Genomic DNA, 17,999 nt, shown 5'->3' with positions numbered 1-17,999 from the left:
CTCCTGGGGGTGATCCGCTGCCTCCGATCCCGGCGCTTCCCCCGTGCCTGCCTGCCTGGCTCCAGCTCTGACGCTTACAGCAAGCGCCAGGATCGCTCCCTCTGCCCTCCGATCCCGGCGCTTGCTGTAAGCGTCAGAGCTGGAGCCAGGCAGGCAGGCACGGGGGAAGCGCCGGGATCAGAGGCGGAGACAGCGGATCGCCCCCCCCCCCCCCCTGAGGAAGGTAGGTACCGGTACCTTCGCTCCATAAGACGCACACACTTTTCCCCTCACTTTTTTTTTGGGGGGGGGGAGTGCGTCTTATGGTGCGAAAAATATGGTACTTTATTTTCTGTCATACGAACTTTTGTCCTTCATCTCCCTCTGTGTCTTGTCCATCAAGTCAAAACTCAGAGGCACAGAGGTCACTATTGGCCTAACACAGAAGTACAGCCTCAGTCGAAGATGTCTCCACATAAGAGACCTTTAGGGAACGCAGAGCCTGCACTCTACCAAGCTTTAGTTTAAAACATGGTTCCCCCTTTTTATTTGATTGTGGGCAGCTACGGTTTAAAGAGCTGATAGGAAATGCCAGGGAAGGGGGGTTGTATATTCTTCAGTTCAGAAGGCTGTTGCCTAAGAACATGAGATCAAGCCAGTGGCCCATCCAGGCCAACACTCTGTGTTACAGTGGCCAGAAAACCCAGGTGCAATCAGTGGGGCCAGGACACTGGAAGCCTTCCCACTGTGCCCCTCTCCAAGCACCAAGAATACAGAACATCTCTGCCCCAGACAAAAGAACATAAGAGAAGCCATGTTGGATCAGGCCAGTGGCCCCTCCAGTCCAACACTCTGTGTCACACAGTGGCCAAAAAACCCAGGTGGCATCAGGAGGTCCACCAGTGAGGCCAGGACAATAGAAGCCCTCCCACTGTTGCTTCTCCCAAGCACTAAGAATACAGAGCATCACTGGCCCAGACATAAGAACATAAGAGAAGTCATCGTGGATCAAGCCAATGGCCCATCCAGTCCAACACTCTGTGCTACACCATAGCCAAAATCCAGGGGCCATCAGGAGATCCACCAGCAGGGCCAGAACTCCAGAAGCCCTCCCACAATTGCCCCAGGCACCAAGAAGAAGAAGGAGATATTGGATTTATATCATGCCATATACTCTGAATGTGAGATTCTCATAGCGGTCACAATCTCCTTTACCTTCCCCCCTCCCCACAACAGACACCCTGTGAGGTAGGTGGGGCTGAGAGAGCTCTTACAGCAGCTCCTTTTTCAAGGACCACTCCTGTGAGAGCTATGGCTGACTCAAAGCCATCCCAGCAGATGCAAGTGGAGGAGTGGGGAGTCAAACCCGGTTCTCCCAGATAAGAGACCTCTGGCTGACCCAAGGCCATTCCAGCAGCTGCAAGCGGAGGAGTGGGGAATCAAACCCGGTTCTCCCAGATAAGAGAGCTCTGGCTGACCCAAGGCCATTCCAGCAGGTGCAAGTGGAGGAGTGGGGAATCAAACCCGGTTCTCCCAGATAAGAGAGCTCTGGCTGACCGAAGGCCATTCCAGCAGCTGCAAGTGGAGGAGTGGGGAATCAAACCCGGTTCTCCCAGATAGAGAGCTGTGGCTGACCGAAGGCCATTCCAGCAGCTGCAAGTGGAGGAGTGGGGAATCAAACCCGGTTCTCCCAGATAGAGAGCTCTGGCTGACCGAAGGCCATTCCAGCAGCTGCAAGTGGAGGAGTGGGGAATCAAACCCGGTTCTCCCAGATAGAGAGCTCTGGCTGACCGAAGGCCATTCCAGCAGCTGCAAGTGGAGGAGTGGGGAATCAAACCCGGTTCTCCCAGATAGAGAGCTCTGGCTGACCGAAGGCCATTCCAGCAGCTGCAAGTGGAGGAGTGGGGAATCAAACCCGGTTCTCCCAGATAGAGAGCTCTGGCTGACCGAAGGCCATTCCAGCAGCTGCAAGTGGAGGAGTGGGGAATCAAACCCGGTTCTCCCAGATAGAGAGCTCTGGCTGACCGAAGGCCATTCCAGCAGCTGCAAGTGGAGGAGTGGGGAATCAAACCCGGTTCTCCCAAATAGAGAGCTCTGGCTGACCGAAGGCCATTCCAGCAGGTGCAGGTGGAGGAGTGGGGAATCAAACCCGGTTCTCCCAGATAAGAGAGCTCTGGCTGACCCAAGGCCATTCCAGCAGCTGCAAGTGGAGGAGTGGGGAATCAAACCCTGTTCTCCCAGATAAGAGTCTGCACACTTCACCACTACACCAAACTGGCTCTCACAGAAGCTGCCCTTTGAAAGACAATGTGAGGGCTATGGCTGACCCAAGGCCATTCCAGCAGCTGCAAGTGGAGGAGTGGGGAATCAAACCTGGTTCTCTTAGATTTATTTATTTATTTATTTATTTTATGACTTATATCCCGCCCTTCCCAACAAGTGGCTCAGGGCGGCTCACAGAAATCTGGCATAAATAACATTTAAGCATAAAACATTAGAATAATAATACATTTAAGTTTTAAAACATTAAACCATTTAAAATATTAGACCATTTAAAACATTTAAAACATTAGGGACAGCAGACATTCAGTGTAACTATACTCAGTTTCTTGTTTCTTGTACCAGCTAGTCATAGGCCAGCCGGAAGAGGGTTGTCTTACAGGCCCTGCGGAACTGGGCGAGGTCTCGCAGGGCCCTCACCTCTTCCGGCAGCTGGTTCCACCAGGAGGGGGCCGTAATAGAAAAGGCCCGGTCCCTTGTGGATTTTAAGCGGGCTTCCTTTGGCCCAGGGATAACCAGGAGATTCTGAGTTCCTGATCTCAGTACTCTCTGGGGCACATGTGGGGAGAGACGGTTCTTCAGGTAGGCAGGTCCTAGGATAAGAGTCCACGCTCTTAACCACTACACCAAACTGGAGCATCCCTTCCCCAGACATAAGAACATAAGAGAAGTCACGTTGGATGAGGCCAGTGGCCCCTCCAGCCCAACACTCTGTATCACGCAGTGGCCAGCAGTAGTTCCATGTAAAGATATTTAAATATCAGGGCCCCGTCCTGCTCCTCTCTCCTGGGACCCTTTTGTTTCTTGTGGTGTGTCTGGCTGCTGAAGAGCCAGCTGTTCCTATCTGGTGGGGGGACAGGACACCCTTTGAGTCGTCCCGAGGAGCCTCAGGCTAGGGGTGTGTGTGTGGGGGGGAGTTGCTTTGCCTATAACCGGCTTCTCCCTTTCTTGCCCAGCTGGAGAAGGTACTTCAGCAAGGGGACATCGGTGAGTGCTGTGAGCCATACGTGGTGCTGAAGGAGACGGATGCTGCAAAGGTAAAAGGGATGAGGTGGGATGAGAGAGGCAGAAAGTCACACAGGGGGGGGGGCGGGGTAGAGGACTTGGATCGATGCTAGGCTCAAATCCCACCTAAGCTGTTAATTCATGGGTTGGCCGGGGGGGGGGGGTGGAGTTTACATAAGAACGTCATAAAGGCCCTGCTGGGTCAGACCAGGAAGGGTCCATCTAGTCCAGCCTCTTGTCTCACACAGTGGCCAGCCAGTTCCTCTGGAGGGCCAACAACAGGGCAGAGAGGCCAAGTCCTTCCCCTGAGAAGAACCTCAGAAGAGCCCTGCTGGATCAGACCAGGAAGGGTCCATCTAGTCCAGCCTCCTGTCTCACACAGTGGCCAACCAGTTCCTCTGGAGGGCCAACAACAGGGCAGAGAGGCTGAGGCCTTCCCCTGAGAAGAACCTCAGAAGAGCCCTGCTGGGTGCAACCAGGGAGGGTCCATCTAGTCCAGCATCTTGTCTCACACAGTGGCCAGCCAGTTCCTCTGGAGGGCCAGCAACAGGGCAGAGAGGCCGAGGCCTTCCCCTGAGAAGAACACCAGAAGAGCCCTGCTGGGTCAGACCAGGGAGGGTCCATCTAGTCCAGCCTCCTGTCTCACACAGTGGCCAGCCAGTTCCTCTGGAGGGCCAACAACAGGGCAGAGAATCCGAGGCCCTCCCCCTGAGAAGAACACCAGAAGAACCCTGCTGGGTCAGACCAGTGAGGGTCCATCTAGTCCAGCCTCCTGTCTCACACAGTGGCCAGCCAGTTCCTCTGGAGGGCCAACAACAGGGCAGAGAGGCTGAGGCCTTCCCCTGAGAAGAACATCAGAAGAGCCCTGCTGGGTCAGACCAGGGAGGGTCCATCTAGTCCAGCCTCCTGTCTCACACAGGGGCCAACCTGTTCCTCTGGAGGGCCAACAACAGGGCTGAGAGGCTGAGGCCTTCCCCTGAGAAGAACCTCAGAAGAGCCCTGCTGGGTCAGACCAGTGAGGGTCCATCTAGTCCAACCTCCTGTCTCACACAGTGGCCAACCAGTTCCTCTGGAGGGCCAACAACAGGGCAGAGAGGCCGAGGCCTTTCCCTGAGAGGAACATCAGAAGAGCCCTGATGGATCAGACCAGGGAGGGTCCATCCAGTCCAGTTTCCTGCCTCACACAGGGGCCAGCCAGTTCCTCTGGAGGGCCAACAATAGGGCAGAGAGGCCAAGGCCTTCCCCTGAGAAGAACATCAGCAGAGCCCTGCTGGGTCAGATCAGTGAGGGTCCATCTAGTCCAGCATCTTGTCTCACACAGTGGCCAGCCAGTTCCTCTGGAGGGCCAGCAACAGGGCAGAGAGGCTGAGGCCTTCCCCTGAGAAGAACCTCAGAAGAGCCCTGCTGGGTGCAACCAGGGAGGGTCCACCTAGTCCTGCCCCACGCTGTGGCCAACGCACCACTTTCTTTGGAGGGCTAGCAAGAGGGCGTAGAGGCCAGGAAGAGCCCTGCTGGATGAGGGCAGGGAGGGTCCATGTGGCCTGTCCGACGGGGGGAGGGAGAAGTGGTGTGGTTGAGCAGTGGAGGTCCATCCCAGTGATGGAGGACGTCTCTTCTTTATGCTGCCAGAACAAGGAGAAGCTGGAGAGGCTCCGGGGGGCTGCCGAGCAGTTCTGCACCCGCCTGGGGCAGTTCCGCATGCCCTTTGCCTGGACGGCCATCCACCTCCTCAACATCATCAGCAGCGCCGGCCTGCTCGAGAGGGAGACATCCGAGGCAGAGGGGGGTGAGTGACAGTCCGTGGCCCAGGGGCCCAGAGGTCCACCTCTTCCTGCCTCCCTGTTGGGGCCTCTCTCTCACTGCTGGCTTTTATAGGAATGACATGTCTCTGTGGACCTACCGACAGATGTGCTAAGGCAAAGTTTTTTCTGTGCCACAGATGTGAAGCAGAGGGAGAGGCAACACCTTGGTTAAGAGAGCCAGTTTGATGTAGCGGTGAAGTGCGCAGACTCTTATCTGGGAGAACCGAGTTTGATTCCCCACTCCTCCCCTTGCACCTGCTGGAATGGCTTTGGGTCAGCCAGAGCTCTCGCGGACTTGTCCTTGAAAGGGCAGCTTCTGGGAGAGCTCTCTCAGCCCCACTCACCTCACAGGGTGTCTGTTGTGGGGGGAGAAGATATAGGAGATAGTGAGCCACTCTGAGAAGTGGTGAAGTGTGCAGACTCTTATCTGGGAGAATCGAATTTGATTCCCCACTCCTACCCTTGCAACTGGCGGAATGGCCTTGGGTCAGCCAGAGCTCTCTTATCTGGGAGAACCAGGTTTGATTCCCCACTCCTCCACTTGCAGCTGCTGGAATGGCCGTGGGTCAGCCAGAGGTCTCACAGAGTTGTCCTTGAAAGGGCAGCTACTGGGAGAGCTCTCTCAGCCCCACTAACCTCACAGGGTGTCTGTTGTGGTGGGAGAAGATATAGGAGATAGTGAGCCACTCTGAGATTCAGAGTGGAGGGTGGGATATAAATCAGTTTGGTAGCGGTTAAGTGTGTGGACTCTTGTCTAAAAGAACCGGGTTTGATTCCCCACTCCTCCACTTGCAGCTGCTGGAATGGCCTTGGGTCAGCCAGGGCTCTCGCAGAAGTTGTCCTCAAAAGGCAGCTTCTGGGAGAGCTCTCTCAGCCCCACTCACCTCACAGGGTGTCTATTGTGTGTGTGTGTGTGTGTGTGTGGAAGGTAAAGGAGATTGACTGCTCTGAGACTCTGAGATTCAGAGTATAGGGCAGGATAAAAATCCAGTATCATCTTCTTCTTAATCCCCCCCATAAATCCATAGGGAAGTACAACTGCTCCTTGTCTGATGTGACCCCTGGTTTAGGGGGAGGGCCTGAGCTATGTGTGTTGTGTGGGGTTTTAGCCAGGGGGCTGTTAGAGTGGCTCGCATTCTTACAGCTCGCATGCTGTAAGAATAGTTCCCCATGTCTGCTGCTGGACGTGTCTTTCTCCTAGAGCGCAGAGGCACCTGGAACGAGCGCAAGAGGAAAGCACACGAGCGCCTGAGTGTTGGGGAGGAGGCATGCAGCTTCAGCAACTTCCGCCCAGCGACTCTCACCGTCACCAACTTCTTCAAGCAGGTGGGGCTCGGAGGGGGCGGGGGGAGGGGGCAGGCAGAACTGAACTGAACCACAGCCTTGTTGTTTTGGGTTTGGGGCCTTCAGATCCCAGGATTCTTCTGATTCCTGATATGAGAAGAGGGTTCTTTTCCCTGCTGCTAAAGTGCAGCCCTGGTCTGAAGCTGCATGCTGGCCTGGAGAGTGGCAGGTTGTGCTTGTGGGTCGCCTGGGGTGGCAGAGGGTGCTGGAGTGGGAGTCGCATGTGATGCAGGGCACCCCAAAGGCCCCACCCAGTTCTGCCCCCACCGGCCAGTGCTGTAGACAGTCCAGGCTGCAGAGTGCCACTGCCTGCAGAAGGTGCAGCTGATGTGGGTGACTCAGGTGAGCGAGCACAGCCAGACCACAGGAGCAAGGAAGACGGGAGGGGGGGGGAGCCAGGAGCTGCTCCCCCGCCTCCCTCTGCCCTTCTGCTGTGGGGGATGCCCTTCTGCGTGCTGCCCCAGGAGGAAAAGGGCATGGAGGGAGGCGTGTCTTCGTGTGTAGCTCCCGCCTTTCTCTAGTCTGGGGTGAGTGTTGAAGCCTGTCTGCCCTCTCAGCTGGTGCTTCTTTTGAAGGCGAGGGGGGGGGGGGAGCTCCTGAGGATGCTTCCAGAAGCCAGTCAGGCCAAGGCAGCGTGGGGAGAAGGAGCCTGTTGGTACTTGCAGAGAGGCTGTTTGGGGTCTCCGCCCTCTGGCCTTTGCACACTTCCTCTGTGCCTGCACTGCAGGCCTCTTGCCTTCCTGCCTTCCGTAACCCACTTCCTTCCCTCTTCCTTCTTCTTCTCCGCTCTCTCCCCTCCTCTTGTCCCCACCCCTTATTTCAGGAGGCTGACCGTCTCAGTGACGAAGACTTGTACAAGTTCCTGGCAGACATGAGGCGTCCCTCGTCTGTCCTGCGCAGGCTCCGGCCGATCACAGGTCAGGGGGCGTGGCTGTTTCCCTCCTTTGGCCTGGTCTGCTAAAGATCCCAGAGGGGCAGTGGGGCCTAGACAGTGAGAGCAGCCTTTCCATGCTGAGCCCAAACTGGCAGAGGGGGCTGTTTCCTGACCAGCTGTGGTAGAAGCCCACGCATACGCTTTCTGCAGCAGGGGCATAGAGCTAATCCCAGCCAGTCTCTCTGCCACTTGGCCTGTTGCTCCTTTCCATGCCTGCTGCCACCGGAGAGGGGGATCCGGTGCCAGTTCTCCCTCTCTGAGCTCTGCTGCTGGGCTCTCCTGCTCATGGCTCAGCTCTGCTAACTGGGCTTCATGCCCGTCCGTCCCATTCTCCACTTCCTCACTTCCTGGTTTGCCCAGGTTACAATTTGATACATCTTCCAAAGGGGCCCCTCCATCCAGAACTGGAAACTCACTGCAGACTGCAGCTCCCTGCTCTGGTTCAGAGAAGAGCTCTGGTAGGGAGGGGCTACAGCTCCGAGGCAGAGCCTCTGCTTGGCATGCAGAAGGTCCCAGGTTCAATCCCCGAAACCCGCAGCTGGGAAGGGCCAGGCAGGAGGGGCTGGGAAAGACTTCTCTGTGTCTGAGACCCTGGAGAGCGGCTGCCAGTCTGACTTGGGTGGACCCGGTGGGGGCAGTGTTAGGATAAGGCATCTGCAGGTGTTCCATGAGCCAAATGTGTGGGAAGTCACAGGGATCATCAAGGAGAAGAAGGAACACTCGATGATGTGGGCCACAGCCGGGTCTGTGTGGCCCCGGGGCCCTTCAAAGAGAGCAGTTCAGCTGCTGACCCTGGTGCCAATTGGCCCCGCCAGCAGTGTCTGGTGGGAGGAAGAAGGGAAAAGTGCTCCGTGACGTCTCCCCCTTCCTGCCTCGTCCCACGCTCAGCCGTGTGCGACACCCTTGGTGAAGATGCTGCATTTCCTGCCTGTCTCCTTGCAGCCCTGCTCAAGATCGACATTTCGCCCGTGCCGGAGAACCTGCACTACTCCCTGTCTCCAGAGCTGCTGCATGTCCAGCCCTACCCCGACCTGCGGGTCCGGCCCACCAAAGAGATCCTGGAGTTCCCTGTCCGGGAGGTCTACATGCCTCACACGACCTATCGGTGGGTGTGCCTCTGTGGCCTTTGTGGCTGTTTGCCTTAGGGTGTTGCCTCTGCTAGCCCCGCTCCTCCTCATGTTGTGCTAAGAACATAAGAGAAGCCCTGTTGGATCAGGCCAGTGGCCCCTCCAGTCCAATACTCTGTGTCACAGAAGAACATAAGAAGCCCTGTGGGATCAGGCCAGTGGCCCATCCAGTCCAACACTCTGTGTCACATAAGAACATAAGAGAAGCCCTGTTGGATCAGGCCAGTGGCCCCTCCAGTCCAACACTCTGTGTCACATAAGAACATCAGAGAAGCCATGTGGGATCAGGCCAGTGGCCCCTCCAGTCCAACACTCTGTGTCACATAAGAACATCAGAGAAGCCCTGTTGGATCAGGCCAGTGGCCCATCCAGTCCAACACTCTGCGTCACATAAGAACACAAGAGAAGCCATGTTGGATCAGGCCAGTGGCCCATCCAGTCTAACACTCTGTGTCACAGAAGAACATAAGAGAAGCCCTGTTGGATCAGGCCAATGGCCTTTCCAGTCCAACACTCTGTATCACAGAAGAACATAAGAGAAGCCCTGTTGGATCAGGCCAGTGGCCCCTCCAGTCCAACACTCTGCGTCACATAAGAACATAAGAGAAGCCCTGTTGGATCAGGCCAGTGGCCCATCCAGTCCAATACTCAGTGTCACACAGTGGCCAAAAAACCCAGGGGCCATCAGGAGGTCCACCAGTGGGGCCAGGACACTAGAAGCCCTCCCACTGTGCCCCCCTCCAAGCACCAAGTATACAGAGCATCACTGCCCCAGACATAAGAGAAGCCATGCTGGATCAAGCCAATGGCACATCCAGACCAACACTCTGTGTCACACAGTGGCCAAAAAACCCAGGTGCCATCAAGAGGTCCACCAGTGGGGCCAGGACACTAGAAGCCCTTCCACTGTTGTTCCCCCCACAAGCACCAAGAATACAGAGCATCACTGCCCCAGACATAAGAACATAAGAGAAGCCATGTTGGATCAGGCCAGTGGCCCCTCCAGTCCAACACTCTGTGTCACATAAGAACATAAGAGAAGCCCTGTTGGATCTGGCCAGTGGCCCCTCCAGTCCAACACTGTGTCACAGAAGAACACAAGAGAAGCCCTGTTGGATCAGGCCAGTGGCCCCTCCAGTCCATCACTTTATGTCACACAGTGGCAAAAAAAACAGGCACCATCAGGAGGTCCATCAGTGGTGCCAGGACACTAGAAGCCCTCCCACTGTGCCCCCCCCAAGCACCAAGACTACAGAACACCACTGCCCCAGACAGAGAGTTCCATCTATACCTTGTGACTAATAGCCACTGATGGACCTCTGCTCCATATTTTTATCTAACCCCCTCTTGAAGCTGCCTATGCCTGTAGCCACCGCCACCTCCTGTGGCAGTGAATTCCACATGTTAATCACCGTTTGGGTGAAGGACTTCCTTTTATCCATTCTAACTGCTGCACGACTCTGGCTTTGAAAGGGTGGGTTTGGTCAGGCTTCAAGGTGAGACTGGCTGCTGAGAGGAGAATTCTCCTGTACCTGCCCAGGGAAGCAGATCTCGTGGTCTGCTGCTAGAAGGAGGTAGGTGGCTTTGGCCGCTCCAACTGGGCAGTTCTTGTCAAGTGGACCTCGGAGTTTAAAAGCAGGCTTCAAAGTGGCCAAGAGCCTTTTAATCGAATAACCTGATCCCTGCCTGGTCTTGCCTCTTTTGTCTGTAGGTTGATGCTCACAGCCTTCTTTCCTAAGCACCAAAAAGGGGGGGGGAGGGGGCAGTGCCTCATCTGTGGAGCTGCTGGTGCACACGCTGAAGAGAGGCGGCTTGTGTGTGGCTGAATTCCTGAGACGAGCTTGAGTGGAGAGCCAGAGCGTGCCCCTGCTGCTGCTGGTGGTGCTGGGAGTGCCCCTGCTGGAGACCTCCTTCCTCTGCAGAGCCTGAGTCTGTCTTCTGACCCTTCCTCCCCTTCCAGGAACCTGCTCTACGTTTATCCCCAAAGCCTGAATTTCAGCAGCCGCCAGGGGTCCGTCCGGAACATTGCAGTGAAGCTGCAGTTCATGGCGGGAGAGGAGCCCGGGCAGGCCTTGCCGGTGAGTGGGCGGGGCAGGCTCCATGGTGCTGAGAGAGCCGGGGAAGAGCCCAGAGGTGTCTGCACCTCTGAAGTGTGTATGTGGTTTAGCTCCAGTGGCTGAGTCTCACCTGTCAGTTCAGCTTCCTGGTCCATCCTTCTATGCTTTCGGAGCTGTTCCATTTGTGGAACGAGGTGTTTTGGGCAACAGTTTTCTACCCAGCCCACCAGTTGGGGTTCATGGGAGCCTGTTCCTTTTCCCAGCTTCAAGGCCTCCCTCCACCTGAGACCCTGGAGAGCCACGGCCAGTCTGTGTAGACAGGACTGCGCTTGGTGGACCCAGGAGGGGCTGGCGCAGTAAAAGGCAGCAGCTTCAGGTGTCTCTGTGAGAGTCCTTTCAAAGCTGCACGGGTGTGAGAGAGTCGGAGTCCCCATGCTGATGAGGCGGCCACTGTTTCCACCCAAGCCCCCTGAGAGTGCAGAGGTGCGAAAGACTTTCCTGGGAGGTTTATGGGGAGACCTGCTCAGACTGGCAGAATGACTTGCGTCACCTTCCCTTGGGTGTCTGACATCTCTTCAGGTAGAAGATGTCGGGGACATTCTCCTTTAAAGAAGGACGGATGTTGTGCAGGAGAGCAGACCACTCAGGGCTGGCCATGTGGCCTCTGGGCCTCGTCCCTCCTGCTGAAAGCAGCGGATGCCCTGCTTGGAATGGGGGGGGGCGCGTGGAGTCGCTCAGGAGAGCTGACTGAAGCTGGGGGGTGGGGGTTGGGCTGGGGAGACCCAGGTTTGAAATCCTTCCTCCGCCGTGACGCTCAGGGGGTGACCCACGGCCAGTCCCTGCCTCTGGCCCAGGCCTGCTATGCAGAGCAGCGGAGAGGATCAATGGGGAGAAGAGAACCAGAGGCTCCACGGAGGAGGGGACTTTGGGGCAGGGCAGAAATATGGGGGTTTTTTAAGTGGATTTTAGGGACCAAAAGCCCACTCAGCATCTAGTTCATTGTCCAGTTCTCTCTCTCTGCTGGCTGACGGGACTGTAGAACCTTCCTGGACTATTTCCGCGTGTTTAATGGCGGGGGTGTGTGTGGATTGTGTTGGGAGCCAGGGGTGCTGTGAAAGCTGCCTTGCAGGAGGGGGGAGGGCTGGGCTCGTATGTGACCTTCTGGATGGAAATGCATCCCCACCATGAGGCGGAGGGGGGGTTGGGTTTGGGAGGAACGAGATGGGGCTGCTCTCCTCCCTCTGGGGCAGTGCTGGGACGGGAAGTGGTTGAGAGACACTTGGCGTTTGTGGCAGGTGATACAAGCACATTGGAGACCCCCCTCCCTCGGCACCTGTACCCTCCCCCCCCTGCCCAATGCTTCCTCTCTCTTTCTCCTGACCTCTCAGGTGATCTTTGGGAAATCAAGTTGCAGTGAGTTTGTGAAAGAGGCCTACACTGCAGTGGTGTACCACAACAAGTGAGTCTGAGCCGTTGGGGGCCCTTGTGGCAAACGGGGTGGCTGGGAGGATGAGCTGTTGCCCTGGCAACCAACCAGGCCTTCCCCCACCCCAGCTGGGGCTGTGCAATGTATTTGGCATCCTTGATTCCCTCTGCCCCATAGGTCCCCCGAGTTCTATGAAGAGTTCAAAGTGAAGATCCCAGCCAGCCTCACAGACAACCACCACCTCCTGTTCATCTTCTACCATGTGAGCTGCCAGCAGAAGCAGAACACGCCGCTGGAGACCCCGGTCGGCTACACAGTGAGCGCTTGCAGGATTGGGGGGCGGGGGAGGGATAGAGCAGAAGGCCCCAGGCCCACGCCCACTCCTGGGCATCTGGGATTGAAGCCAGTCAGAGAAGGCAGCCAGCCCTCGGCAAGCAGACCACCTTATGTCTGCCGGAGTCTCATTGGAGTGGGTGCCCTTCAGGTGCCTGCAGGGAACTCCTGGCCCTCAGTCCCTTTGGCTCTCTGCAAACACAGATCCTCAGGGCAAGAGGGAGATGCCTCTTGGGCCTCTTTGTGGGCGGGAGGGCAGGATACAAATCGAAATAAATTCTTGGTGCTGAGGAGCAAAGGGGCGTAGAAATCAGTGCATGTGAGAGCTTTCAGCAGGCAGTTCTCCCCCAGAAGCTGCCTTCTTTCTTTCTTTCTTTCTTTCTTTCTTTCTTTCTTTCTTTCTTTCTTTCTTTCTTTCTTTCTTTCTTTCTTTCTTTCTTTCTTTCTTTCTTTCTTCCTTCCTCCCTTCCTCTCTTCCTTCCTCCCTTCCTTCCTTCCTTCCTTCTCCTCCTCCCTCCCTCCTTTTTTTACTCCCATCTCTTTCTTTCTTTCTTTCTTTCTTTCTTTCTTTCTTTCTTTCTTTCTTTCTTTCTTTCTTTCTTTCTTTCTTTCTTTCTTTCTTTCTTCCTCCCTTCCTCTCTTCCTTCCTCCCTTCCTTCTCCTCCTCCCTCCCTCCTTTTTTTACTCCCATCTCTTTCTTTCTTTCTTTCTTTCTTTCTTTCTTTCTTTCTTTCTTTCTTTCTTTCTTTCTTTCTTTCTTCCTTCCTCCCTTCCTCTCTTCCTTCCTCCCTTCCTTCCTTCCTTCCTTCTCCTCCTCCCTCCCTCCTTTTTTTACTCCCATCTCTTTCTTTCTTTCTTTCTTTCTTTCTTTCTTTCTTTCTTTCTTTCTTTCTTTCTTTCTTTCTTTCTTTCTTTCTTTCTTTCTTTCTTCCTCCCTTCCTCTCTTCCTTCCTCCCTTCCTTCTTCTCCTCCCTCCCTCCTTTTTTTACTCCCATCTTTCTTTCTTTCTTTCTTTCTTTCTTTCTTTCTTTCTTTCTTTCTTTCTTTCTTTCTTTCTTTCTTTCTTTCTTTCTTTCTTTCTTTCTTTCTTTCTTTCTTTCTTTCTTTCTTTCTTTCTTTCTTTCTCCTGCGGGCCAAAGTGGCCTGGGGGTGCTGCTCTGCTCAGTCTCTCTCCTCTCTGCGCAGTGGATCCCTCTCATGCAGCATGGGCGGCTGCGGACGGGCCAGTTCCTCCTCCCGGTGTCTGTGGACAAGCCCCCGGCCAGCTACTCTGTGCTCACCCCGGATGTAAGTGATGCTTCCTGTGGGCTTCCTGGGGGCTCCTGCTGCAGACACGGCCTCTGGGGAAGGCTCCACCTACAATGAAGCAGGGGCGGGGCAGAGCTTAGGACCGCCTTCAAAATGGTGCAATGAAGCTTGCTTCTCTCCACCCCTTCAGCTTTCCCCCTTTAGCAGCTGAAGGGCAGTGGAGCTGTGGGTCACCCCTCAGCTGCTGGGGGGAGTGAGGATTGCCCCCGGGTGCAGGAGGGTCCAGCGAGATTCTCATTGGGCCGGCACTTCTGTGCTCTTGCTGTTGGGAGGAAGGGCATGAGAAGGGGCAGTGCCAGCAAGGCGTGGCGCACGGGGACAGTGGCCTGCCTTGTGCTGTCTCTGCATGCCTCTAGCCCTCTTGCTGCCGCTTCCACAGTTTCATGCTGCAGGGTCAAAGCAGCCTGGATTGTTGTGGAACCAGAAGCAGACAGCCCCTCGCCCTCGGCTTGCGGGTGATGTTTGCGGCTTCCCAGTTCTGACCACAAAGAGGTTGTGCTTTGTCTTCCTCTGAGATCCTGTAGCTTTTGCTGTCCTCTCCATTCTTGCTGTCTGATACGTGTTCCGGTTGTTGATGCAGAAGCCCAGTTTTTGCGCCCAGCCTGCTGCTCTTGACCAGGTCACCCAGCCCTGGGCTCTCCCTGTGTCTCTGCAGGTGCAGCTGCCAGGCATGAAGTGGGTGGACAATCACAAAGGGGTCTTCAGTGTGGAGCTGGTGGCCGTTTCCTCCGTCCACACGCAGGTGAGAGGGGGAGGGGGCGGTGGAGGTTCCAGGTGGCAAGGGAGGAATTCTTCTCTATCAGAGCTTGTGCCTGAAGAAGGGAAATGAGGTGTCCTTGATTACTCCAATATGTTTGGACAGGGGTCCCCAACTTTTTTTTTGGAATTTTGACCCAGGGCAGTAGGCACAACCTCAAAATGGCCACCACAGGAGGCGGGACCAACCACAAAATGGGAGGGATTGGGGCTGTACAGAACTCTAATGCGACTCGTCAACATTTCAGGCAGAAGTGTGGAGAAACGCCATCTGAGAGTGTTGGTGCTTCATCCAAAAAGGCAGGGATCAGTAAATCCATTCAGCCGGCTTTGTAGCCTTCCCCTCACTCCCCCCCTCCCTTCCAGAGCCAAACCAACAACGCTAGGGGGAAAGTCTCCTAGAGAGGCAGGAAGGGCTGTTGTTCTTGCCATGTGCTAGGCAGGAAGAGTTTCTCAGTTTGCAGCAGGCACTCGGGAAGGGAGGCTGCTTGCCTGTGGGCTCCTGCCTGGGAGGCTCCAGGCAGTAAGACAAAGTAAGTCATTCTCTTAGGCAGATCAAGTATAGACCAGGGACAATACGATGCGTTTAAAAACCACCTTTATTTTGTTATGCTGTTTGCTGAGCTGTGTTGTGCTGTACTAGGCTGTGTTAACTTTTTAAAGGCAACTGTTTTTGTTTTGTTTTTCTTGTCCTATATTTTTCTCTTTTAAATAAATGTTTTTACTGTTTAAATGCTGGCAATCAATCTCTGTACCACCTAGATCCCCAGACCGCTTTAGACCACGCTGTTTTGAGAAGGGGGCCCCGGGGAAGGGGGAAGGCATGCAGTTGGATAAGGTGCCAATCCTCCAGGGGTGCCCCAAAGAAGCGCTGAGGTCTCTGTGAAACCCAAGTGCAGGGTGGCAGAGGACCTTGAGGCCTAGCCTCATAGCAGGAGAGGGGGATTGGGAGTCCTGTTCCTCTCAATCTGAACCCCGGGACTGAGCAGGTGGTGGCAGCGCGCCCAAGGGGCAGGAGGAGGAATAGCTCCCTCCAGGAGTTGGCGACTCAATAGGGAGCTGACGGGACCGGGTCTGAAGTCAGAATCGGGCCGGTTCCGCCACACTTGGCGGCAGCGGTGGGATGAGAACAAACAGAGAACTTGATTGGCCAGGCATTTTTGCTTTTTGATACGTGCAAGCACCCAGAGAAAGCAACAGCGGTTTTGTTTTATTTTCGGGTCAACTGGAGTAGGGAAAGTTTAGCTAGTTAGGATGGAGCGTGCTAAGAGGCTGGAAATCCTGGAGATGACAAAGCCACAGCTCCAGGAAGAGTGTGCAAAGCTCGAGCTGGAGTGTGACAACCTGACTGTAGTAGATATGCAAGACCTCCTGTTGGAGTATCATCAGCATGCAGGGGCACTTGCAAAAATGTTCCCCACCCAGTCAGAAGAACTCTTGCGGTTACGGTTGGAATTGGCAAGAATCCGTACCAAGGCGTACCAAGAGCGCAGACAGGAGGAACGAGAGAGAGAGGAACGACAAGCAGAGAGGGATGCGATCCGCAGACAGGAAGAAGCAGAGATCCGCAGACGGGAACAAGAAGAGCAACGTCGCCATGAGCTTGAGGTGCTACGTCTGGAAGTTGAACTAAGCAAAGAGATCCAAGTCACGCCCAAAGACTTTGCAGTGTACAAGGAGGGAGAAGACCCCTCCACATACCTCTCCAACTTTGAGAGGGCAGCCAAACAGTGGGGGATTGCAGAGGAAGACTATATGTCTTACCTCTGTAGCAACCTGACTGGAGAACTCTCAGCCATCTATCACAGCATGCCTATGGAAGATGGGGGGATAACTTTTGCAGGCTATAAAGCCACTGTATTTAAAAGGCTTAAACTGGGGCCAGACCACTCCCGAAAGCAGTTCAGGGGTTTGGCTCCACAAGAAGGTAAATCCTATCCTGAATGGGTAATGAAGGAACAAACAGTTCCAGTGATATTGGGCCGGGATTTGGTGGTTGGCCAGTACTCTATCAAGGCTGTACCCCGCAGCCAAACCCCCAGGGGAAAGTGGGAGGAGGAAGGCAACTTTAAGGAAGCCGCCTCACCACCAACCAGGGAGGGGGAAATAACCCAGGTTACTGAGGACGAAGAGAGGGCAGTCACCCAGGAGGGGGAGGGCCAGCCTATCTCAAGCCCTGGAGTAGGGTGTTCTCAAGGGGAGAAGGGGTGTAGCTTTCCCCAAGTGCAGCAGGAGGCTGTGGATGTTCCTAGCGAGGAAGGGAACCTGTCTAGCATAAAGGATGTGCATGCTGAAGAGACCAAGGTGGAGAGTGGAGATTTCACAGGAGGCTCAGAGGAGCACATAGCTGAAGGCTTGGGGGGACGGGAGCGGTTCCAGAAGGGGGTCCGGAGCGGCCTTAGGTTGGAACCGGTTCACCAAGTAGCTGTGGATCAGGAAGTGGGATCGTCCAAGACGCTCTCAAAACAGGTCGTCTTGAAGCAGGGCAGACAGGAATCCTGGGAAGCTGTGGGACCTTCCAGGCAGGAAAGGGGTCAGTTTGGTAGTGCTGAAAAACCAACCGAGGGGACTGAGAACCCAAGCCAAACCCTCAGGGGAAGGTGGGGGGAGGAAGGCAACTTTAGGGAAGCCACCTCACCACTAACCAGGGAGGGGGAGGACCAGCCTGTTTCAAACCTTGCAGGAGGGTGTGCTCAATGGGAAGAGGGGTGCCAATTTCCGCGAGGGCAGCAGGATGCTGTGGGACCTTCCAGGCAGGGAGGAGCTCAGTTGGCTGACACTAAAAAACCAACTGAGGGGGCGGAGAACCCAGATCAAACTTTGGCTGAGTGTTCTGGAAACAGTGGGACTAGGGGTGGCTTGAAGGAGCAGGTGATAGGAAGTCTGGGGGAGCCAGAAATGTTCCTGTCAGAGGTTCAAAGTGACCCTAGGCTGGAACCACTGTGTGAGGTGACAAAGGACCAGAAAGGGGAGTTCGCCGAAGCTGAGACAGGGGATAGGGTGATGGTTTCCATGCCACTTCATACTGGTGAACGGAAAGTGGAATGGGGGGGACCCCATATGATTGTGGATGATCTAGACGATGCTACCTGTGTGGGGGCTATAGAGAAAATGGGAAAGGCAGTTCAAGTGGTGCAGGTGAATATACCACAGCCATTCTCTGAGAGGTCCATGGTGTTGCATATAGGTAGGAAGGAAGGAGACAAAAAGAAGCTGGGACAGCAATTGTTTGCAGCACCAGAGGTAGTTTTCTGGGAGGACAGAGTGGACAGAGGGAATATTCCACCAATGAGGGATAAAGAAGAGGCAACTGTGTGGGAACTGGGCAGTTTCCAACCCCATATGTGGGGCCAGGAATTCCCTCCTTTGATGGGCCACTCACCCCAGCAACAGCAGCAACGGAGGGAGAGCACCAAACTCCAGAGGTGGTCCTGGGAGACGGAGGAGTACATCTTAAAGACTGGACATTCCTTCTGAATGCAGCAATGCGACGTGTTGGCCAGAAGGGACATGGGCACCTAGGGTGCTGGACTTTATGTATTATTGGAGAAATACCTGAATGTTTGTGTAATGTTTTGGTTAACGGGTTTCTCCTTGTTTATTTGGATTCTGCTACGGGGTCACCTCTGTAGGAGGCAACCCCTCCGG

At 55.0% G+C, this 17,999-nt stretch overlaps 1 protein-coding gene across 1 annotated transcript in view; it reads left to right on the top strand.

Annotated features, from left to right (window-relative positions):
- The window catches only part of DOCK6 (dedicator of cytokinesis 6), an 89,947-nt gene that overhangs the window by 19,836 nt on the left and 52,112 nt on the right, over positions 1-17,999 (top strand). Inside the window, exons 10-19 of the mRNA XM_060253224.1 lie at positions 3,216-3,296; positions 4,894-5,050; positions 6,268-6,392; positions 7,234-7,327; positions 8,287-8,449; positions 10,432-10,549; positions 11,917-11,987; positions 12,132-12,270; positions 13,473-13,574; positions 14,251-14,337. Of these exons, the coding sequence (XP_060109207.1) occupies positions 3,216-3,296; positions 4,894-5,050; positions 6,268-6,392; positions 7,234-7,327; positions 8,287-8,449; positions 10,432-10,549; positions 11,917-11,987; positions 12,132-12,270; positions 13,473-13,574; positions 14,251-14,337 (1,137 nt within the window). The remainder of the gene's footprint in view (positions 1-3,215; positions 3,297-4,893; positions 5,051-6,267; positions 6,393-7,233; positions 7,328-8,286; positions 8,450-10,431; positions 10,550-11,916; positions 11,988-12,131; positions 12,271-13,472; positions 13,575-14,250; positions 14,338-17,999) is intronic.

Source organism: Heteronotia binoei, chromosome 13 (assembly GCF_032191835.1).
Source record: "Heteronotia binoei isolate CCM8104 ecotype False Entrance Well chromosome 13, APGP_CSIRO_Hbin_v1, whole genome shotgun sequence".
NCBI lineage: Eukaryota > Metazoa > Chordata > Lepidosauria > Squamata > Gekkonidae > Heteronotia > Heteronotia binoei.
Note: the sequence above shows the minus strand (reverse complement) of the source record. Positions and strands in the feature narration are given on the sequence as shown.